The following is a 24368-nucleotide window of genomic DNA, read 5'->3' as shown; positions in this document are numbered from 1 at the left end:
AAAAGCAGGCTAAAACCTATGTTCCTATGCAAGAGGTTACAATTTTCCCCCTTGTCCCTGGCCCTCCCTACGTTGACCGGTTCATCTTCGACCAATAGTGTGCCAAGTTGGTATTCAAGGAGCCACTCAAATATTTGGTGCCTCATAGTGCAATATTTCTTTCTCAAGCTCTGTGGCTTTGAAGACTGGAACAAACTGGTGCCCACACCTCTGGTTTCTGTCAATCCTGTCACACATGCACCACGTTTTAGTCATCTCTACCCTACATACCAATTGCCTACTTCCTCTTCCCCCACTAACAATTGATGGCAGGATGCCAGCAAGGTGCCAAGCTGAAGATGGCAGGTCTGATATTCTGTTCCTCTTTTCAAACACATTAGTCCTGCAAAGAAAATACAAACAGGAGGGGAAAAGACATACAAATAAGAATATAATTGATGTTCAGTTAGGGTTGTCTAGGTATTGTCTATGGAATTTCTTGAGTAATTTATAAGCTCTAAGATGTGAATCCACTCATTCTGTTTTGGAAGGTGGAAAGTTTCCATGCCACTAAGTGTTAGCTTTTCATCTAGAATATGTGTGTGTCAATTCAAAATGTTTTTGATGTCTTTCATGTGGGGTAATGGATAAACATTTTCCACGCAAATACCATTAAGGCTACAGTAGTGCACGCATAGATGCAGGGTATCTTCTTTCTTTTCTCTGAAAATGATTTGGGGGGCAACCACTGTTCCCTCTAACCTGCGCTATGAGCTATAGTGCAGGAGATTTGAGAGCTCAGCGCACAAATTTTCAATTCTGGTGCAGAGGTCTCAAAGCTTTTTTTCCGCCGGGCCGGTGGCCGGAAAAATTTGGAAGGCATGAAGAAGGAAGCTCAACTTCCGGTCTCGCAACCTTTTGCTGAGGGCGCGAAGAGCAAAACGTTCCTTCGTGCCTTCCACATTTTCCTGGCCACCTTGTTCCTCCTAGGCGCGCCGCCAGAGTTAGCCAGTCCTGGCGGCTCTCTGGCCGAGCTCCACCCCGCGGCTCTGGTTTCAGCTGCTGCTACAGGGACCCCCAAGAACATGGCCCTGGTGCGGGGTGATGGCTCTGCCCCTTCAGGCTCCCGCTCCTTCCCCACCGCCTGTGTCTACCTCCGGCACCTCTTGCAAGCCGGCAGCCGTCGCCGCAGGTCCAAATTAGCTACCCTTACTTTGAGCCGCAATTCCTCACTTTTGCAGCAAGTCCTAGGCTCAGTCACCAGCAGTTCCCAAGTGTTGCAATGGCGCCGTGATGGCTGCTGACACCGAGAGCCCTGAGCCCGCTCTCAAGCGTCAATGTCAGGCTTCAGGTGAGCAGAGCTGCGTGGCGGCAGCAGGAGCTGGCGGGGAGGCAAACGTGGCACTTCTGCCATGAAGGGCTGTCAAAGAGGCCCTGAAGCAGTCCCTGCCGCCTGTGTCAGCAGCGAGGTGGCCGCGCCGGCCGGGGTGGGAGAAGGTTGGAGTTGCGCGGAAAGCAGCACCTGCTGGTAGGGGCTGGTCCAAGAGGAGCCGCAGCTGTTGCTGCACCAACGGCAGCTTCCGCGGGGGGAAGAGCCAAGGGGAGGGCGCAGAGTCGGTGCCCGATGGAGAAGCGGAGAGAGAGAGAGAAGTGGAGAGAAAGAAAGAAAAGGGAAAAAGAAGGGAAGAGAGGGAGGGAAAGAGAAGTGGAGAGGAAGGAAGGAGGGAGGGGAGGGAGGAAGAGAGAGAAAAAGGGGGGAGAAAGAGGGAGAGAGAAAGGGAGGAAAAGAGGAAGGAAGGAAGAGAGAAATATAAAGGGAGGTAGGGAAGGAGGAAGAGAGAAAGAAAGAGTGAGAGGGAGAGAAAGAGGGAAGAGAGAGGGAGAAAGAGATAGGAAGGAAGAGAGAGAAAGAGAGAAAAAAGTGGAAGGAAGAGAGAAGGAAAGAAAGGAAGGAAGAGAGAGAGAAAAAAAGAAAACCAAAATCTACTTTGAAACTAACTCAACTATTTAAGTGGCATTTTGATACTTAGCAGAGTTGCCCCATTCCAAGGTAACTGTTATAGACACACAGTATTTTATTTTGAAATTCTCTGAGGCAAAATATGGTGGGTTTTTTAAAAACCAAAATATCTTTACTGCCGATTAAGATCAGCAAAACAATATCAATCATCCAATTTCTTAATATACTTTAATTTTCACGTCTCTCAGCTGTGAAAAACCTTTGGTAGCTTATAATTAAAAAGAAAAATAACAAATATCAAGAGAAAAACGCAGGGTACTGAAAAACAACATGGTTTCTTCCCTTTGACAAGAGTGGTAGAAATTTGAGGAGGGATGATTGATTATGGATTGACTATGTAATGATGCTAAAAGATATATTTAGATGTTGTTTAATATTAGGATATATTAATTCGTAAAATTGGATTAGAATTTTAGAACTATATAGAATTACATAGGTAAAATTAATGGAAGATACATAGGATAAATAAGGGGTTTATGATATGTACTGTATGATTTTATGACTTTGCATTATGAATTTAAAATATACTTGGAAATGTAGAAGATTGATGAAAGTTAATAATAGTAAATGCTAATTGCCTGAAAATTAATTGAGCTTGGAAATATTGAATGAAATTATAGAAAAGTAAATATGGAAATATATTAATTGATGCATTGGTGTTCAGATAAATTTTCATAGTATTATTAGATTACTATACAGTGATCCCTCGATTATCGCGAGGGTTCCGTTCCAAGACCCCTCGCGATAATCGATTTTTTGCGATGTAGGGTTGCGGAAGTAAAAACACCATCTGCGCATGCGCGCCCTTTTTCCATGGCCGCGCATGCGCAGATGGTGGAGTTTGCGTGGGCGGCGGGGAAACCCCGATCTTCGTCTGCTCGCTGCTGCTGCGGCCGCCCAGCAGCTGATCTGCTCGGCGGCAGCAGCGAGGAGCTGAATCGGGCTTTCCCCTTTGCGTGGGCGGCGGGGAAACCACGATCTTTGTCTGCTCGCTGCTGCTGCGGCCGCCCAGCAGCTGATCTGCTCAGCGGCAGCAGCGAGGAGCTGAATCGGGCTTTCCCCTTTGCGTGGGCGGCGGGGAAACCCCGATCTTCGTCTGCTCGCTGCTGCTGCGGCTGCCCAGCAGCTGATCTGCTTGGCGGCAGCAGCGAGGAGCCGAATCGGGGTTTCCCCTTTGCGTGGGCGGCGGGGAAACCCCGATCTTCGTCTGCTCGCTGCTGCTGCGGCCGCCCAGCAGCTGATCTGCTCGGCGACAGCAGCGAGGAGCCGAATCGGGCTTTCCCCTTTGTGTGGGCGGCGGGGAAACCCCGATCTTCGTGCAGCGAGCAGACGAAGATCGGGGTTTCCCCGCCGCCCACGCAAAGGGGAAACCCCGGCTCCTCGCTGATGCCCCCGCTCGCCCGCCGCCCGCCAGCAAGAGAGGTAGAGATAGAGAAAGAGAGAGAAGGAAAGAAAGAGATGAGAGAGGGAGGAAGAGAGTGTGAGAGAGGAAGAAGCAAGATAGAGAAAGAGAGAGAGAAAGAAAGATGAGAAAGGAAGGAAGAGAGTGACGTCATCGGGTGGGAAAAATCGCGATATAGCGTTTCGCGAAGATCGAGATCGCGAAAATCGAGGGATCACTGTAATACTATGATAAATATTTAAGAAATATTTAGTTGTGGTTTTGGTTTTGCTGGTTGTTTTAGTTTTAATAGTAATAGATTTTGGTTTTGTTTTATTTTTAATTTCTTTTAATAAAAAAGAAGGATTTTTTTTTTTCCTAATTAGGAAAAAGTCGTATAAGGGTTTTTTGTTTCTTTTAAGAAGAATGTATAAGAAGGAGTAGGCATGAAGGCCTATCTGGATTTATAAGAGGATAATGATATTAATTGAAATATAAAATAACAGAATAACATAGTGGGAAGGGACCTTATTCTGCCCCAGGACCAAGCTCCAAATAATTACACAATAAGTTGTCTTGGGTGACATCTGTGAAAAAAAATCAGATGCTCAGGCATGAAAATGTATGTATGTATGTATGTATGTATGTATGTATGTATGTATGTATGTATGTATGTATGTAGTTAGTTAGTTAGTTAGTTAGTTAGTTAGTTAGACTTTTATGCCGCTCAATCCCGAAGGGACTGCCGCTCAAACACTATGCTTTTCCGCCAACACCGGGGAAAAAATTAGAGGGAACATTGATTGAGATCCAGAGAGGGGGGAGAGAGAGATCCAGAGAGAGGGAGGAGGGACAGGGGGGGAAGAGAGATAGAGGGAGGGAGAAAGTGATAGAGATACAGAGAGGGGGGAGAGAGAGAGATCCAGAGGGAGGGAGAAGAGATGGGGGAAGAGATAGATATATAGAGAGGGAGAAAGATAGAGATATAGAGGGAGGGAGAGAGAGAGATACAGAGAGAGGGAGGAGAGACAGGGGAACAGAGACAGGGAGAAAGAGATAGAGATACAGAGGGGGGAGAGAGAGATCCAGAGAGAGGGAGGAGAGACTGGGTAGCGAGAGAGAGAGAGAGAGGGAGAAAATGATAGAGATACAGAGAGGGAGGAGAGAGAGATCTCTGGAGAGGGAGGAGATTGGGAGAGAGATACAGAGAGAGGGGAAGAATGTTATGAATTTGACCTAATTATGAATTCTGTGACTATTTAGCAAAAGCAAAATCAATAGATTGTCAGCTGGTTAATTTGTTTAAATATTTAATTAATTAAAATGTAGGTTATATTTTTACCAAAATAGTTATTTTCATTAATTTTATCATCTCTTACTTCTAGGCATGATGAAGAGAGATGGAAGAAAAATTATGAACAGCCTGATGAATATTTTGGAGAATTTGAAAAGATAAATGAAGTAAGTTTTAATATTTAGAAAAGGTTTTAAAATTCTTGCTGGCTAAAATTGTTCATTTGATAAATGCTTCTAAAGTGAAATCTGTTTCTGGTTATTGAAACACCTGTTTCTGTATATGCCTTTGCTCTTGTCATTTGTAGAGTCAATGGGAGACCTGTATTTTTAGATCAAGAAGGTGTAAAAGGAATTCATTTGAATCTAAAGCTTTCTTCAGGGAGGTGTGCAAGAAATCTTTAAATGAAATCAGCTCTGTTGACTCTACCCAGAAATGGCATCCTGAAGTAGCCTAGAATTTCTTTGCTCTGCTAAACAAATGGCTGTTTTGGTTGCTAGGAGTTACTGTAGCCAGTTTGGTCCTGGATTGGAAAAGAAACAACATGAAATCACCCTGAAATTCCTTGGATGGTCATACTTGGATTTGGGGGGGGGGGGGGGGGGGATTCAGTAGATTTCATTTCCCTGGTAAATTCATGCATCCCCATGATCATGTGATCAAAATACAATTGTTTGGCAACTGGTTCATAATTATGACAGATACAGTGCCCCCAGATCATGTGATTACCTTTTGTGACCTTCTGACAAAGTCAAAGAAGAAGCCAGATTCATTTAACAACTATGCTTCTAACTCAATACCTGCAATGAAATAATTGGGCTCAATTATGGTCATAAGTTGAAGACTACTTGTATTTACAAAATGCCTCCTAAGAGAAAATTAAAGGAGCCAGGACAAAAATCATAGAAATTCAATGCCAAGTTTCTTATGGAAGTAATTGGAAAAAAAGTTTTGTACATGATAAATGAAAGATCTGATAAAAAGTTTGAATTATTACTAACAGAGTTAAAACAAACTAAAGAAGATGTTAAAAATATACAGAACAGATTGGATAAGACAGATGTAGTTTTTCCATTCAAATTTACTATTACTGAATTTGAAACAAGGAAGTTTTTCTGAAACTCAGAGGATTTTCCAAGAACATTGGGAAGGGCACAAATTTAAGAGACATAATTGCAACAGAAATTTCCAGATGGTTTAATGATGAGAAGTTAGATCTATAAAGAAATTGATAATATTTACAGAATAAACTCAGCATGTTCAATCAGAAGACAATTGTCAAGATGTCATGATCCAGTTTGTAAGAAAATCTATTATTTAAAGAGCAAGTAATACAGAAGTACTGTATTTTTCGGTGAATAAGACACACATTTTTACCGCAAAAAAGTGCTTTAAAAATTGGGTGTGTCTTATACATCAAATGCTCCCGAGGTGGGATGGGAGGCAGTGGCAGCAGCAACTGCTGAGGCGGCTCTGGCGGCTTCCTCCAAGGAGCAGCAGCACTGGGAATGTCATGTCCACCTCCCAGGCCGCTGCCGAATCTGAGGAGGTTGGTACAGGAAGCAGAGCCGTCGTTCGCACCGACTCCATGTTGTTGGGTGGTGGGCTCAGCTCAGGTGAGTGGCTGTGGCAGGGGCCAGTCAGGGGAGAGGTGGCACCTGACCAGCCCCTGCCACAGCCGCTCGCCTGGCTCAGCTGAGGCGGCTTTGCTCTGAGCGCCCTCGAATCTGCCTGCCTCAGCCGAGCTGGGCAGCAAAGCCCTGACTTTCTTCTAGTGAGAAAGCCCTGACTTTCTTCTAGTGAGAAAGCAGCATCAGGCGTGGCCAGGGGCAGAAGACCTTTGTTGGTGCAGCAGAGGAGGAGGCGGCAGCTGCACCGGCAGAACAGCCCAGGGGGCCCTTCTCTGTTGCAGCGGGTGCTCCAAGACCCTCCCCACAGTGCTTGGGCCACATCGGCAGAACAGCCCAGGAGGCCTTTCTTTTCTGCTGCATCGAGCACTCCAAGACCAGCCACAGTAGAATTTTTATACCAGGGCTGGCAGTGGGGGCGCTCCAAAGACCACGCTGGTCTTGAGGCAGGGGGGCCAGGTCCGAGGGCACTTGGAGTAAAGCTCCCTCAGCTGGGGGACAGGCAGCACCTGACAGCACCTGCCACAGCTGCTCGCCTGCCTTGGCTGAGGCAGCTTCGTTCCGAGTGCCCTTGGACCTGGCCGCCCCTGCCTCAAGACTAGCATGGTCTTTGGAGCGCCCCCGCCGCTAGCCCTAGTATAAAAAGTCTCTTGTGGCTGTGTGGGCAGAGTTGTGAAGGGAGCCAGGTGGCTGAAGCTGCCAACCCAGGGACGCTGCGGAGAGCAGTGGGCTTCATATTGCCCTTCGCTGCAATAGCTGCCTGACAGAGACGCAGCCATGCTCCCCTGAAGGAAGGCCCCGCTGCAGTTTCTCTCCCCCCCCCCCACAAACCATTTCTGCCCCGGTGTTCTAAGATGCAGGGCCTCTACCGGGAATGGGGATGGGGGGCGCGGCGATCATCAAGCCTTACAACTGATGCACGGGTCAAAAGAGGACCGCGTGGCTGGTAAGGAAGGCCCCGCGGCTGCCCTGACCCCCCCAGAGCCCTGGAAAACATGGGTGGTTAACGGGGGGTTAAGCAACAGGCTCAGACCTTCCTGCCATGGCCCGCCGTCCCACCCTCGGGAACCATGCTTGCCGCCCGGTGAACTAGCCATCCCAGCTGCCCTCCCTCCCTGCAAAATCTTCCAATGGCTCCTGGTGATCGCTGTGATCCCAGGAGCTTGGTGTTGTGAGGGGGGTTGTCTCTGGCTTTGGCGGTTTCTTCACCATCACCGGGGATGCACCATATGCATACCTCTTGCTGCCCGGCTCATTGGCCTGCAATCGCACTGTTGAGACGAAGGAAAAAGCGCCCTTTCAAGCCACACGCCCACATGCCAGAAAAGACATAGAAATAGAGGCAAATAATAGAAGGGACAGAGAAATGAGAGAAAGATTGAGAGAGAGAGAGAGAATGAGAGAGGGAGAAGAAGGAAACAAATGAGAGAGAGAAGGAGAGAGAAAGAAAAAAGAAGAGGGAGAGGAAAGAGAGAAAAACAAATGAAAGTGAGAGAAATGAGAGCAAAAGGGGGGGAGAGAGAAACAAATGAGAGAGAGGGGGGAGAGGGAGAGGTACCCAGAAATGAGAGAGACTTGGAAGGAGAGAATGAGAGAGAAGGAAAAAAGAGAGAGAAGTGGAGAGAAAGAAAGAAAAGGGAAAGAGAGAGGGAGGGAAAGAGAGAAGTGGAGAGGAAAGAAGGAAGTGAGACATTTCCCACAGAAAACACTGGGAGCCACAAAATCCACCCACTCGTGGCTGGAGAGGTTACTTTCTACAGTATTACTATTTAATACAACACCATTTGGTTCAGAATACTTTTTTCCTTGTTTTCCTCTTCTAAAATCTAGATGCGTCTTATACACTGAAAATACGTTATTTTCATCAAAGATTTAACACCTTTGGGATGGAAACAAAAATTTAGAGAAAGCAATTGTAATATTAAAGAAATGCAAAGAATATTCCTTCCTAACAGACCCCTTAAAGCAAAATAATGTTCCCTTTCATTGGGATAAACTGGAACAGGTTATCTTTACCTTTAAAATCAATGTTTTAGACTAAATTCAATCTCTAATGCACAAGACTTTTGGAAAGATATGGAGTGGAATTACACCAATTTTCAAAAGACAAAGATAAATTTTCACAACAATTTGCTCAGAGAAAAAGACAAAAAGAAGTCAGATAAGCGTCATAGCTGGAGTGCTTGGTGCTTGGAACTTCTTAATAACAGATGATTTGCAAGATTTTGACATGGAATGTCAATAGACAAATTCCTTACTAAAGAGAAAAAAGTTATTTCATTATTTGAAAAAAATCATGATATATGTAAGAAACTCATATTAAAGAGTCTGATAGAAGTATAAACAAAACTTTTGGTGTAGAATTTATTTCTGCTAATTCTAATAAAACCAATGGGATATCTTTGTATATAAAACCACGATGACATCCATATATACTGCTCTGCTGATTATAAAGCCAGATATATAATTGTGCAAACTGAATTATAGGAAATAAAATCTATTGTTAGTGGAATTACCGTATTTTTCAAGGTATAAGACATGCCTTTTTCCTCTCTAAAAGTGGCTGAAAATTTGAGTGCATCTTAAACTCTGAATGTAGCTTTTTTTGGAAGCTTTTTTCAGCCCTAATCATGTGCTAATGATATTCCCAGCTGTTACCTACTTGCAAGCTCTTTCATTGTTACTCTCTGCAAAGAATGTTTTCCAAGTTCTAAGTCTTTGCAGGAGTTTTTTTCATTGCTCTAACTTGCTCCAAATGTTTCTTTCCAGTCCTAATCAGGTGCTAATGATGTTCCCAGTTTCTTACTGGCTTGCAAGCTCTTTTATTATTACTCTCTTCAAATAAGATTTTTTAAAGCCCTAACAGGGAGGATAAAATAATGTGCTGAAATTGACCAGACTAGGGACGCTAGCCAGATGAATATCTGGTAAGCAGATTCTTTCCCCTATTTTCCTCCCCAAAAACTAAGGTTATACTCCGGTGCATCTTATACTCCGAAAAATACGCACCAAGAAAAAACTGTTTTTAAGCATCTGTCTGAATACTTACCATATATACTCAAGTATAAGTCGACCCGATTATAAGTCGAGGCATCTACTTTTGCCACAAAAACTGGGAAATCTTATTGACTCGAGCATAAGCCTAGAGTGGAGCAATGGCTACTGGTAACTTATAAAAATGGAATATTCTTCTACTGTAGCTTCTTAAAAAAAATTTGTAGGAGAATAAAAAAAAACCATATGAAGAATGGTTGCAGGAACTGGATATATCTAGTTTAATGAAAAAAAGGACCAGGAGAGACATGATAGCATTCTTCCAATATCTCAGGGTTTGCCACAAAGAAGAGAGAGTCAACCTATTCTCCAAAGCACCTGAGGGCAGAACAAGAAGCAATGGGTGGAAACTAAACAAGGAGAGAAGCAACTTAGAACTAAGGAGAAAATTTCTGACAGAACAATGAATCCGCGAAACAGCCTGCCACCAGAAGTTGTGAATGCTCCAACACTGGAAGTTTTAAAGAAGATGTTGGATACCCATTTGTCTGAAGTAATATAGGGTTTCCTGCCTAAGCAGGGGGTTGAACTAGAAAACCTTCCAACTCTGTTGTTATTATTATGTAACTTTTCCTTTCAAAAGGATTTTTATTTCTTGTACCTTTCCATTTGGGGGCTATTACTTCCTCCCCTTCCTAAATCTCTCTTTTTAAAATTCCTTCTTTTACCATAACCAAAAACCTCTTAAAATATCTTTAAGAATGTAATCAAATCTGTTTTCTTAATCTTCATTACAATATCATTATAATTTTCTTAATAATCAGGATTTCATATATTATTTCAAAACAATTGCTTAAATCAAACTTCCATATAATAAATATTCAGATTTTCCATTTAAAACATATTGCATAAGTTAAAATCATTACTATCTCAATAGATTAGTAAATAACAATTCACGGCTTCTCAATTATTAATTGTAAAATCTTTCTTCTGCTTGATACTTATCTTGCATAAGGAGAAACCACACTCTAAAAACAGGGTAAATTTATTAATATTTATTATGTAGAACAAATGATTAATGCCAAAATTCATACTATTATATTATCCTAACCTTTGTATTGTTTTAAACAAGTCAGCATTAACCATCCTCTTGGGTATGATAAGTATAGTTGGAAGAAAAGGTTTAATTACAGAGTTATCCCCATTTGAATCAACATTTTATTACAAAATTATCTCTTCTGTTACTAGAAATGAATCAAATTTAAATGGGTAACTTATTTTACTTGTAAAATATGTTGCTGGCTTGCTGGAAGAGACTTCTATTTCTAAGCAGGAGAGGAAGCCACTGTCCCCTGAAGCTGCTCCCATTGGAGAAAGATCGTGTTTTCATCCACTTTTCCTTCCTTCCGAAAGTCTCTTCAACCCTCCTGGCCCTTCCCTCAGTGCTTCCTTTCTGCGTAGAGGAGGAGCTGTGATTGGTTCAGCCTGCTGCCAATCAGGCAGCTAAGGGGTGTTGCCGGCTGGGCTCTATCAAGAGCAGAAGCAGCCGTACAAAGAAAAGCCTCATGTTGCCAGAGCCATCAGGTTTCCTTCTTCCCTGCCTTTCGCATCCGAACTGCGCGGTTTGGAAAATGCTGTGCAGGAGTTTTCTGGTCAGTGACTCGAGCATAAGCCGAGGTTGGATTTTTCAGCACATATACTCGGCTTATACCCGAGTATATACGGTATTTTCCTATTCCTTTTAGTATTAGTATGTACTTCGATATTAAGAGAAACTGCCCCAAACTTTTTTAGAATTGATTGTTACTTTAGGTTTGTTTGATATATGGAAATGTAAATATAAAATGACAAGAGACTTTATCTTCTTTTCAGAGAGACACCTTTTTTTTCTCAATATGATTTGGATGAAAAAAATCTGTTTTACAAAGCAATTAAAGCTAAAATTCTTCCAAAATCTTTTCCTCATCCTATTCCAGAGTCCTTACATCTTAAATTAGGTATGCAGTCTTTTAAATGGAGATTTATAAAGAATGTAAACAAGTTATCTAAGACTATTTTAATAATAATCTGGGTAAAGGAACAAATTTGACAACAATTTGGTACATTTGTAAAGTTTTAATATGAGGATATCTTATCCAATACAATACTTTAATCAACATGATAACCCCCCCCCCCAAAAAAAATTCAATTAAATTGAAAGAGAAAGAACTCCAGAAATCACCAGAAGACTCCAACATACCCATGTTTTCTCCAAGATAAGGCCCTGTTTTATATTATTTTAAACCTTAAAATAAGCACTTGGCCTTATTGCCATGCACTCAAAAGCCCAATTGGATTTATTATCAGGGGATGTCTTATTTTGGGAGAAACGATGTATTTAATCAACTAAACTTACTGCAACAACACATCTCTTGTTGACTGTTTCAGATATTAAAAAGAGACTAAAATACACAAAACAACGCTTTTTAAAACATGCAAATAAACTAGGGAGATGGTTGGCGTGTAAATTAAGAAAACAGATGATAAAATAACAATCAAACTTCAACAGAGAAATAATAATAATAATAACAACAACAACAATAATAATAATTTATTAGATTTGTATGCTGCCCCTCTCCGAGGACTCTAAATAAGATCTACCCAGATAATATAAATATTCAAAGAGTCTTTTGGAATTACTATACTACTTTATATAAAAAACAGGAAATCTTCCTAGCAAGTGTTTGTGATTATATATCATCTCAAAATCTCCTTAAATTATTTGCAAGACTATAAGGAAATTCTGAACAAATGAAAGCAAAGTCCAATAATTACCTTTGAAATAACAGAAACAATTAAAAGAGCTAACACAATAAAACACCAGAACTTGAATACTTTTCTGATTGGATTTTATAAAATCTTTGATGATCAATTACTTCTTCCAGGGACAGGCTTAGTTTTATCTTATATAGAAACCCTTTGCCAGATTCAATGAAGGCCACCTACATTTCTTTAATATTCAAGGACTTGACTTAACTCTTGTGAAGAATTACAGGCCAATTTCTTCTTAATAACGATTATAAGCTTTTTACATCTATTTTAGCTGAAAGACTTTAAAATTTTTTACAGGACTACCAACATGATGACCAGTGTGGCTTTTTATTCAAAAGACAATTGAAACATAATGTAAGAGTAACCTTGAATATAATTGAACATTTACAACAACATAGCAACGAACAAGTCACATTAATGTTTTTGAATGCAGAAAAGATACCGTATATACTCGAGTATAAGCCGACCCGAGTATAAGCCGAGGCACCAATTTTTGCCACAAAAACTGGGAAAACCCATTGACCCGAGTATAAGCCGAGGTTAGAAAATGCAGTGGCTACTGGTAACTTATAAAAATGGAAACCAATAAAATTACATTAATTGAGACATGTTTTAGAATATTTATTTTAAAGAAAACCAGTAAACTAGCTCTGTAAATTTAAAAGAGGGTAAACAAATTAACAATATTAACAATAAATTAAAAAGTAAAAAAAGTAGCTCGATCAGCAACAAAGCTAAAACCTAAGAGTTAAAATCCTTCAAAACTGGATTCCTTCTCATCATTAATTGGATTTACATTATTGTTCTGTTTTTATATATGCTGTGAGCCGCCCTGAGTCCTTGGAGAGGGGCGGCATACAAATCCAATTAAATAAATAAATAAATAAATCTGTATGTCCAAACAGCTTCAGCATTAGCTGCTGTGAGGTTATCAGCATAGAAAACCAGATAGATAGATAGATAGATAGATAGATAGATAGATAGATAGATAGATAGATAGATAGATAGATAGAATGATAGATAGATAGGTAGATAGATAGAATGATAGATAGATAGATAGATAGATAGAATGATAGATAGATAAATAGATAGATAGATAGATAGATAGAATGATAGATAGATAGATAGAATGATAGATAGATAGATAGAATGATAGATAGATAAATAGAATGATAGATAGATAGACAGAATGATAGAGAAATAGATAGATAGATAGATAGATAGATAGATACATAGAAAGATAGAGAGATACATAGAAAGATAGAGAGATAGATAGATAGATAGATATGCTCTCAAACCCACTTTATAAAAGGCAACTTTTAAAGATCCACAAACACACTTAAGCTCTTGCCTCATTACACATTATTAAATCCTATCCAAGCAAGGACAGCAACTACCACAAGATACCATTTTTAAACAGTTTAAATCTTTTCAAAAGAGTGGAAGGAGAATCGGACAGCAGGAGGTCTTTTTAATCCAACTAAGGGCAACTCAGAGAGGGCGAGGAATAGCTAAAACCTGTTGACAAATACACACATTAAGGGAGTGAGGAGTAAAAAAAACCAAACCTGCTGGTTTCAGCCAGGGGGAAAGGAGGCACTTTGGCTACACCTCCTTCAAAGAGGTAACTGGCATTTGTCAGGGGGGGAGGGGGCGGGCACGCACACAAACACACACACACACGCCCTCCAAAATTCATCCTTCCCCTTTTTCTTTGTTGCCTTGGCTTCCCTTTCATTCACAAGCCCACCCCCCACGCCGCTCTAGGGCTTCCTCCGGCTTCCTGCCGACTCAGATAGGGTTTATTTGTTGACAAATACACACACAGAGTGAGCGAGGAGAAAAAAAACCCTCCCGGTTTCAAAGAAGTAGCTGGCATTCTTTGCAGGGTGGACAGGCGCTCTCACACACACACACACACACACACACACACACACACACCCTCCAAAGCTGATCCTCGCCCCTTTTTTTGTTCCCTTGGCTCCCCCTCACTTTCCCAGCCGCCTAAGGCTGTGTAGGCGTTCTCCTCACCCAGCCCGTGCAAGTGCGAATCAATCAGCTGCCAAATGGTACGTTTTCCTCTCCTCCCAACTCAGGGAGAACTTCAAGCTCTGGGTTTTAAACGCAACCAAAAGGGGACACAAGAAGGTAGCCAGCCGCTTCTCATTCAGGCTCGCACTCATTCTCTCTCACTGTGTGCGCTGCCTTCGGAGGCGCCTTTGCTTGAGCTGGGGAGAGGTGGCAACTGCCCCACCCCTCCCACTGCCTCCTCTCGCAGGCTCAAGCAAAGGCACCAGCCGGTGAGGTGGAGGGGGGGAGAGAGAAAGGGTGCACGCAGGCACCCTCTCTCTCTTCTTCCCCGCGACTGCCCCAATGGCGTGCGAGGGGAAAAAGGTGAGGGGAAGCCGGAGCGCCCTTTTACTTCCCTCTTGCTCCTGTCGTCGTCTTGCAGCTGCCTTCCCTTCCCTGGGTCCAGCAAAGTTGCCAGCCAACTGCCCCAATGGCGTGCGAGAGGGGAAAAGACGATGGGAAGTCGGGGGGGGGATTCCTGCTTCATGAGTCCCCCCCCCGACCTCACCAGCTTCGCGTCGTCTGTTCCTCTCTTGCACGCCATCAGAGCAGTTGGCTGGCAACTTTGCTGGACCCGGGGAAGGGAAGGCAGCTGCAAGATGCCGACAGGAGCTCCAAGAGGGAAGTAAAAGGGGGCTCCGAGTGACGCGGCTGTGGGAAGGGTAGGGCAGCTGCCTTCCCCGGGTCCAGCAAAGTTGCCAGCCAACTGCTCCGATGGCGTGCGAGAGGGGAAAAGACGATGGGAAGTCGGGGGGGGGATTCCTGCTTCATGAGTCCCCCCCCCCCGACCTCACCAGCTTCGCATCGTCTGTTCCTCTCTCGCACACCGTCGGAGCAGTTGGCTGGCAACTTTGCTGGACCCGGGAAAGGGAAGGCAGCTGTCTCCCGGGCTCCCGCGGTGCGCCCTCTTGTGGTGACCCGGCGCCCTCTTGTGGTGACCCGAGTATAAGCCGAGGTCGGGTTTTTCAGCCCATTTTTGGGGCTGAAAAACTCGGCTTATACTCGAATATATACGGTAATTTGAAATGGGACTTTAAGTAGTAAAATAAAAGAAAGGAAAAGATGGATTTGGTTTTTATACTTGGTTTGAAGTCTATTTATACACTCCAGAAAACTCGGATTATGGTGAACAGAGATTTGACAAAATCATATGAAATCTGGAAAGGAAGAATACAGGGTTATCCTTTATTCATTCTGTTGTTGGAACTGTTGAATATGGATATTAGACAAGACAACAGTGCAAAAGGATTACAAATTAAAGTGTGCAACTGTAACCTTTGTGCTTTTGCTGATGATTTGGTATTGATTGTGCAAGACCCGCCAGAGTATATTGAATATGTTATGAGGAAGATTAAAATATTTTGACAAATGTGCTTAAAATAAATAAACTAAAGAACACCATATTGACTAAGAATGAATTTTGAAGACCAAAAGAAATTTGGCCTTAAAATTTTGAAAAATATAGAGGTGGGGGTGATTACTATTGATGAAAATTATACAAAATAAGCTTTATGTCAAGGTTCCAGGTAGCATCCAAACTAAATTGGAGTCCAAATCAAAGTATTCCTCAATGTTCCAATTAATTGCTGGAACCATCCTGCCACCTACCCTGGGAAACCTGAATCTGAGTTTCACACTCAGTTGAAAGTTCACATCCCTTGTCCCCCACCCACAAACTTGTCACATTGCCCACTCCGATTGTGCCAGCATGGCAAGCCTTCCGCTTCCGCCCAGGTGGGTGGGCATAGAATGGCCTTGAACCACTCAAAAGAATGCTTTGCGAATGCATCTGTTACCTCATGAAAATCACCCCTCCCAAGTTTCCATAAACATCAGGCCTTCTATGGATAATGTAAGCAAGCCATTAATTTATCACCAACTTCTGCACCAGCTTGACAGGTGTCCTCCCCTCAAAAAAAAGTATATCCTGCAGTGGAGAGATCACAAGGGTTTAATCAGTTTAACCACTCTTCCCTCTCCCAGGGGAATACTTTGGGTTATCTGGATATTTGTCATAGAATTGTTTAACTAATCTGTTTACTTTCACTTTCCAACTCAGTGCTTGTCAGCTTGCTTCATGTAGGCTTCAGCAGCATCGGTCAATGCTTTCTTGGTGTTTTCTCATCCTTTCTTTAAAGCTTCCATCCATTTAGCCAGGGACTTCCCAAGGAAGTCAGCATATAATCTGACACACACACATCATCTTTCTTCTCCTTGAATAGCACAGGAGCGGCAACCCTCTATTTTGCTGGTTGGATGAATCCCCTTTCCAAGTTGGCATCGATACACCTCCTCAGCTCTTCCAGTTCCTTTGGGGACATGGAATACATCTTCGGCTTTGGGAGTATTCCACCTTGCTTGAATTCTATCGTGCAGTCCATTGGCTGGTGGAGGGAAAGTTCCTTGCTAAGCACCCTCTCTAAGTCTTGATATTCTCTCGGCACCTTCTGGGAACCTGGTGAAGTGGCCTCCCTCGCAGGGGCTGCCAGTTCAGGATCGGTTGGCGCCTCGGGCATCAGCCCTTCTCGGTGCTTCTGATCCCTCAGAGGGAGTGTCAGGCTGACGTGCATGATTAATTTCCAGTACCCATCCTCCCATTTTAGTGTGGGTGTCCACTTGTCTAGCCATGCCAGGCCAAGAATGATGGGTTCTGACATCTTGGGGGCTACTATGAAACGAAGACTTTTGCAATGTCACCCCATCCTTAACTCTATGGGCTCGGTGAGGAGAGTGGCTGGGGCTTCCCTGATTAGCGATCTGTCCAGCTATTGGAACTAGATGGGGCTCGCTAGGATCCTGGTACAGATCCCCAGCTTTTCCACCACTACCTTACTGATTAGGCATTGCGAGCAATCCTTATCTATTATGCAACCTTCCCCCCCCCTCCTTTCCAATTTCAAGCACTTTAATCTTTGTTTTTATGAGGAATGGGCAAACTGCTTCACTCACCATTGGGTTGTTTTCATTGATGCTCCCTTCGTCCCAACGGGTTGCCACTTCTTCCGTAGGTGAGGTCTTGTCATTGGCTGGAGGGAAGGGTGCTCTTCCGACTGCAGCACCAGCCATCCTGATTCTGACAGTCTTGGGGCCCTCTTCCTGGAAATGGGAGGTGGCCTAGCGTTCGGCTGAGAGATGTTGCCAGGTACTCGGTGTTGTGGTGGCCAGCATGACCACGCCGTTAGCACTTTATTTATTAATTGGATTTTATGCCCCTCATTGGCTCAAAGCTCATTGGTTGCTGCTGTCTTAGGTGGAACCCTACGACCCAACCGCTTTCTGGCTGTCTGGTCGATGGCAGTTTCCTTTCATTTTTTGACCACCCAGTCTAGAGCAATGGCGGTGGAATACCAATCTTGGACTCAGCATTGTACTCCCTTGATCTGACACACCTCTTTCAATTGCGGATGCAGCGTATCTCGTACCATCTGCACCAAGAGCTGTTCGGGCCAGTCCCTGTTCTGTGCACAGGCCTCGGATCGAGCCCCAACTCCGAAACCACTTATTTTATGAAAAAATCCACTCTTTATTTGAACACGAGCATATACAGTATAAAGAAATGCAGGCTTTTTTGAAACGGCACAGAAGAAGTTATTTTCTCTTTAGAGCTAGCTGTCTTATGTTGATAAGAATGCCTTATCAACATAAGATGAAGAACGTCTTATCAACATGCCTTAGATAAAATCCATTCATTTACTTAAACATATGCTTTTTAGAAACATAGAAGGATGAGCCAGGCCCCTCTGGATACCTAGGCCAGGGGGGTTGCCAGAGGAAGCAGAGAGCGAGAGTAAGGCAGAAAGTGATTTGAGTGAGCCTGAGGAACCAAAAGATCTCTCCAGCTCAGCATCCAACAGATAATGTCTGTTTGATGCAGAAATCATGATTTTTAACAGATAATGTTTGTTTGATGCAGAAATCATGATTTTTAAGTCTTGTTCAATCATAGCACCCAGCCTCATGTCTCTTCCATAAAACGATGTTGAGTCTCCATGCCCCATTTCCCACAATCCCATTCCTTTATACTGCCTGGAAGTGACATCACACCTCAAAGAGGCTAAGGCTGTAAGCTAAAACATTTTACTGTGTAACTCATTTCGCCATCAAAGCAATCTTCTATAGCGAGGGTCAATGCAATAGCTTCCATTCTCATGTCTTCCTCACTCACTGACTGGGACCAATCACCCATTGCCAAATCATGGTTCCTCAGGCTCACTCAAGTCACTTTCTGCCTTACTCTCGCTCTCTGCTTCCTCTGGCAACCCCCCTGGCCTAGGTATCCAGAGGGGCCTGGCTCATCCTCTTCAGAATCTGACATGACCTGAGGTGGACAAGGAGCACTCACAACAGTCCCACACCTTCCCGGGCACTCTTCTAACTTCCCAAACCAGTTCCTTCACTGGGCGCCCAGCTTGCCTCAACTTTTGGATCTCTTCCTTGTCATCTACTTGCTGGGTCTTGTCACAGAATCTGACTCTCATCAAGTGGATGAAATCACATGTGTCATCTAGCTTGGGGGCTGCTTCATCATGGAGTTCGGCCACCCATTCTGTTGCTTCTCCCTCATTCATGCCCTCGGTTATCTTGTCAATCAGCTGCAATATCTGTCTGGTAGCGGTCCCCGTGTTTATTGATATTTATATAATAAAAACTTATTTATATAATAAAAACTTAATTTCTCAGCTGATTAAAACCAATTGTTAAAATTCATAAAAATAGTTCAATAATCCGATAAACAAATTTTAAAATTCCCAATCTTGGGTTTTTATTGTCCTTCCAGAAGCTTTCCGCTATTGTTTCCAGTTGCCAATTAGCTGCTTCCTTTCCATTTTTCCCCCAAGCTTTTGTTCCTGTTTAAAAATCAAGAAAAACAATCCAAGCTCCAGTCGGCTGAATCACTCACCAGCACCATTTTTAACTCAGTTCCTCGCTCAAAAACATTCAACTATTTTTGAACTATCAAAAATAGTTCAATAATCCGATAAACAAATTTTAAAATCCCCAATCTTGGGTTTTTATTGTCCTTCCAGAAGCTTTCCGCTATTGTTTCCAGTTGCCAATTAGCTGCTTCCTCTCCATTTTTTCCCCAAGCTTTTGTTCCTGTTTAAAAATCAAGAAAAACAATCCAAGCTCCAGTCAGCCGAATCACTCACCAGCACCATTTTTAACTCAGTTCCTAGCTCAAAAACATCTCTCTCCAGATGACTTCCAGCTTACTTTAAAATCATTTTGTTGCGGTGTCATAAATTTAAGTAAAAAAACAATTCAATGTAATAGCGCTGCAGGAAGTACATATAAAAAAACATGAATACCTTGAAAAAGGAAACATTAGGGAAAATATTTATATCCCTCTCAAAGGAAAAAAAAAGGGGAGTGACATTTTATATAAAGGAAAACATTTGGGCAAATTTAATAATTAAGGATAAGGAGGGGAGAATATTAATAGTAGAAGTAATAATAAACAACAACAGCCCAATAACTGATAAATATTTATGCTCCTAGTGAGGGACAGGAAAGTTTTTATTAAAAATTGCAGAATCAAATTAGAGAGATAGCAGATAGAGAGAAAGTAATATTTGCATTGTAGGAGATTTTAATGGTATCGTTGATAGGGAATATGATAATAAAATGGGAAAGCTAAAAAACTGATTAGAAGAATAATGCCAAACTCCTTTTTTCATCTGGTGAAAGAATGGAACCTAAAGATAGTTGGAGAGAATGACACCCATCACATTTTTAAACATTATTTAAATAGGCATAGCTCTTGGGCGAGACACGATATGGTTTGGACAACAATAGAAATAAATATGCCGATAGAAAAGGTAGAAATAGAAACTCTTTTTGACACAGATTATAATGCAATTAAAATTTACTGGAAATATATCCCAACATAGATCCCAAATGTTGGAAATGTAAAACTGATCATGGAACATATTACCACCTATGGTGGTCATGCTCAATAATTAAGAAATTTTGGAACATGATTAGTAGCTGGATAAAGGAAATGTTAGGATACAAATTAGAACTAAAGCCGGAAACTTACTTTCTAGGAATTATGAGAGGACTACATACAAAAATGAACTACTACTTTATAACACATATATTAACGGCCATCAGGTTACCATATGCACAAACATGGAAGTATGAAAATCCCCCTACGGAGACAATAGTTATAAAGAAAATGTTGGATTGCGCAGAAATAAGTAGGCTTACTACAGAATTGCAGAACAAGCAAAGGAAAGAATTTTATACTGTATGGGAGAAATTGTATGTACAGTATATAAATAATTAGAAATTAGTAGTTATAAGAGTTTTGTGTAAATATTATATAAAGATCAATACATAAATACACTAGTGATAAGATATTTGGATGCATTGAAGTGGTTGTGCTGATGCTACAGAAATGTAAGTGAACAGTTGTTTGAATAATTTGTTGATGTCTTTTGTGTGTATTGTTTGTATTGATTGCATTGTTTGTTACTGTTTTAAAAAATTAATAAAAATATTAAAAATAAATAAAATTAACTGGAAAGGGGATCATAAGAATATAAGGTGAACATTAAAATGGGCAATATTGAAACACAAAGTATTTAAACAGAAAAAGAAAGAGGAATTACAATTCTTTCAAGAAAATAAATAGGAACATACCAATTTACAGAACCTTTGGGATATAGCAAAGGCAGTGATGAGGGGAACTGCAATAGCTTAAATGGCAAAAGAGTATAAAAAAGGAAAAAGGGAGAAATTAGAAGAAGAATATAGAAAACTAGGGGAAGAATTACAAAAGAAAGCACAAAGACGGGATATAAAACAACAAATGAAATTGATAAAACAATTTAAATTTAATGTCGAAGGAATAGTTAGCACAGCAAATTAAAAAAGGGGGGGCTGAAATCTCAACGCCCCAAGTCTGGCAGCATAAGTGAGTTGTAAAATGCTTGCAAAAAGAGAGGAGGGTGGGGGCAGTGCGAATCTCCAGGGAGACCTGATTCCAGAGAGCCAGGACCCCCACAGAAAAAGCTCTTCACCTAGGCCCCACCAAGCGACATTATCTAGTTGACCGAATCTGGAGAAGGCCAACTCTGTGGGATCTAACCGGTCGCTGGAACTCATGCGGCAAAAGGTGCAAGTAATCTAGTCCAATGCCATGTAGGGCTTTATAGGTCATTAACAATGCTTTGAATTGTGTCCGGAAACCAATCTGCAGCCAATGCAGTCCATGGAGTGTTGGAGAAACATGGGCATAACTAGGAAGGCCTATGAATACTCTTGCGGATGCATTAAGCATGATTTGTAGTTTTCAAACACTCTTCAAAGATAGCCCCTTGTAGAGAGCATTGCAGTAGTTGAACCTCAAGGTGATAAGGGCATGAGCAACTGTGAGTAGAGACTCCCTGTCCAAATATAGGGCTGCAACTGGTGCACCAGGCGAACCTGGGCAAATGCTCCTCTCGCCATAGCTGAAAGATGATGGTCCAAAGTCAGCTGTGGATTGAGGAGGACGCCCAAGTTGCAGACCCTCTCTGAGGGGGTCAAAGGTTCCCCCCGGGTAATGGACGGATAGATGGAAGTATCCCTTGGAGGCAGAACCCACAGCCACTCTGTCTTGTTGGGGTGGAGTCTGAGCCTGTTAACACCCATCCAGACCCTAACAGCCTCCAGACACCGGCACATTATTTTCACTGTTTCACTGAGTGAACACAGAGATGTATAGCTGAGTATCATCAGCTTACTGATGGTAACTCACCCCGTGCCCTCAGATGATCTCACCCAGTTGTTTCATGTAGATATTAAACAACAGGGGTGAGAGGACTGACCCTTGAGGAACCCCACAAAGGAGGGACCTAGGAGTCGACCTCTGACGCCCTGCTAACACTGACTGTGACCGACCAGAAAGGTAGGAGAAGAACCACTGTAAAATGGTGCCCCCCACTCCCAATCCCTCCAGCCAACGCAGAAGGATACCACTGAGGAGTCGAGAAGCACAAGGATAGAAGATAAACCCCTATCCCAGGCCCGCCAGAGATCATCCATCAATGTGACCAAAGCAATTTTCATGCTATAGCTGGGCCTGAATCCTGACTGTTGAGGGCCAAGATAATCTTCCAAAGACTGTTGGAGCTGGAGTGACACCATCTTCTCGACAATCTTCCCCATGAAAGGAAGGTTGGAGACTGGATATTTATTAAATCCAGCTGGATCCAGGGAAGGCTTCTTGAGGATCGAGTACACAAGTGCCTCCTTCTAGAGAGCTCAAAAGGACCCCTCCCTCAAGGAAGCATTGACAATCTCCTGGACCTAGCTCTGTGTCACCTCCCTGCTGACTGAAACCAGCCAGGAGGGATACGGGTCCAATAAACAGGTAGCGGAAGTCACGGCTCCCATGGCCTTGTCCACTTCATTGGGTGTCACCAGATCAAACTCCTCCCACACAACTAAGACAGGCCCCTGTCACCTCGACTGAATCCTTGTCATCTGCCACTGCATTCCAGTTGGAATCAAGGTGCATCCAGATCTGCGAGATTTTATCTGCAAAAAACCTACCGTGTTTCCCCGATAGTAAGGCAGTGTCTTACTATCTTTTTACCCCCAAAAGCCCCACTGTGTCTTACTTTTTTTTTTTTTTTCAATTTTTTTTATTATTTTTTTCATAAAAAACAGACAAATACATACAAACAATAAACATAAAGTGGGGGTATATTTCCCCCGCTTCTTATGAAAGTATACATTCAAATATAGAAAAAGAATACATGATTAAATATATGTTAACTATTATAGTAAAAAAAAGTTAATAAATTTGAGTTAAAGTTTTACAGATCTCGATGTGAGTGTTAAGTAGGGTTAGTATAACATAATTACCAAAAAATACCTTTAATATAATCTTAATTACTATAGTAAAATAGTGTCAAACCTTCAATTCAAACAATAAAGCTAAATTCAACTATTATGCATCTTGGTATATTGCTTATACTTATACATACATACACTACTATATCATAATCGTCAAAAAGTCCTTTTAAACTAATATTAATATTATTATCACCTAGGTAAAAACTAATACAAAGAAAAACAACTAAAGATATATCTTATTTTTTCTTATCTATCCATTTATAGACATTGTTCCATGTTTCATAAAATTTAGTATCCTCTTGATCGTTTAATCTTCTTGTCATCATATCCATTTCAGCGCAATCTAATATTTTAGCTATGACCTCTTCTTCCTTGGGGATTTCCTCCCCTTTCCAATTTTGCGCATATATTATTCTAGCCGCAGTTAATATGTGTATAATTAAATAAAAGATTTCTTTCTTATAGGTCTGATTTGTAACACCTAGTAAGTAAAATTCCGGGGTATTATCTATATCTTGCTTTATTATTTCTTTTAATATTTTTTCAATCATTCTCCAATATATTTTTGCTTTACCACATGTCCACCATTGATGATAGTAGGTTCCTATATCCTTCTTACATTTCCAGCATATTGGGGATGTTTTGGGAAACATTTTTGCTATCCTATTTGGTGGGAGATGCCATCTATAAAACATTTTGATTTGATTTTCTTTTAGAGAAACTGATTTAGTCATTTTCCAGTTGTTAATCCATACTTTCTCCCATGTGTCTATATCTATTTCCTTGCCAATATTTCTACACCATCTTATCATAGTATCTTTTAAAGTCAACTCTATATTTTTATGAGCGATAAGTAGTTTATATATTTTCCCTATCATTTTTGTTGAATTAGTGGTAATTAAAGTAGTTAAAGGATTCTTACTTTTATTAAAAATGTAAAGAGTTTTATCCTTCTGATATCTAGATCGGATCTGGGCGTAGTGCCACCAGTCTATTATTATCCCTTCTTCTTGTAATTCAATTCTAGATTTAAGCTTCATCTGATCATTTAATAGTTCTTTATATCTATAAGTTATTTTCTTATCCTTTATAGACTTTGGATGTATTATTGCTTCTAAAGGAGCTAGCCAGTCTGGGATACTTAAAAAATGATTTTTCTTTATGTCTTTCCATACTTCTAATAAGTATTTCCTCAACGTATGCCTTTTAAAATATGAATGGTTTTTGTCCTTATCATACCATAAAAATGCGTGCCATCCAAGCATTAAATCATGTCCTTCTAGGTCAAGTATTCTTTTGTTATCTAAAATTATCCAATCTCTAAGCCATGTTAATGCAGCGGCC

At 41.6% G+C, this 24368-nt stretch overlaps 1 protein-coding gene across 4 annotated transcripts in view; it reads left to right on the top strand.

Moving 5' to 3' along the window:
• Positions 1-24368, top strand: part of LOC139170323 (biorientation of chromosomes in cell division protein 1-like 1) — a 115894-nt gene that overhangs the window by 52721 nt on the left and 38805 nt on the right. Inside the window, exons 9-10 of one of the 4 annotated variants that reach the window (XM_070757352.1) lie at positions 4766-4841; positions 12405-12684. In XM_070757352.1, the coding sequence (XP_070613453.1) occupies positions 4766-4841; positions 12405-12584 (256 nt within the window). In that variant the 3' untranslated portion in view covers positions 12585-12684. The other 3 variants (XM_070757354.1, XM_070757353.1, XM_070757351.1) reach the window with 3 other exon arrangements.

The sequence above is a fragment of the Erythrolamprus reginae genome, chromosome 7 (assembly GCF_031021105.1).
Source record: "Erythrolamprus reginae isolate rEryReg1 chromosome 7, rEryReg1.hap1, whole genome shotgun sequence".
Taxonomy (NCBI): Eukaryota; Metazoa; Chordata; class Lepidosauria; order Squamata; family Dipsadidae; genus Erythrolamprus; species Erythrolamprus reginae.
Note: the sequence above shows the minus strand (reverse complement) of the source record. Positions and strands in the feature narration are given on the sequence as shown.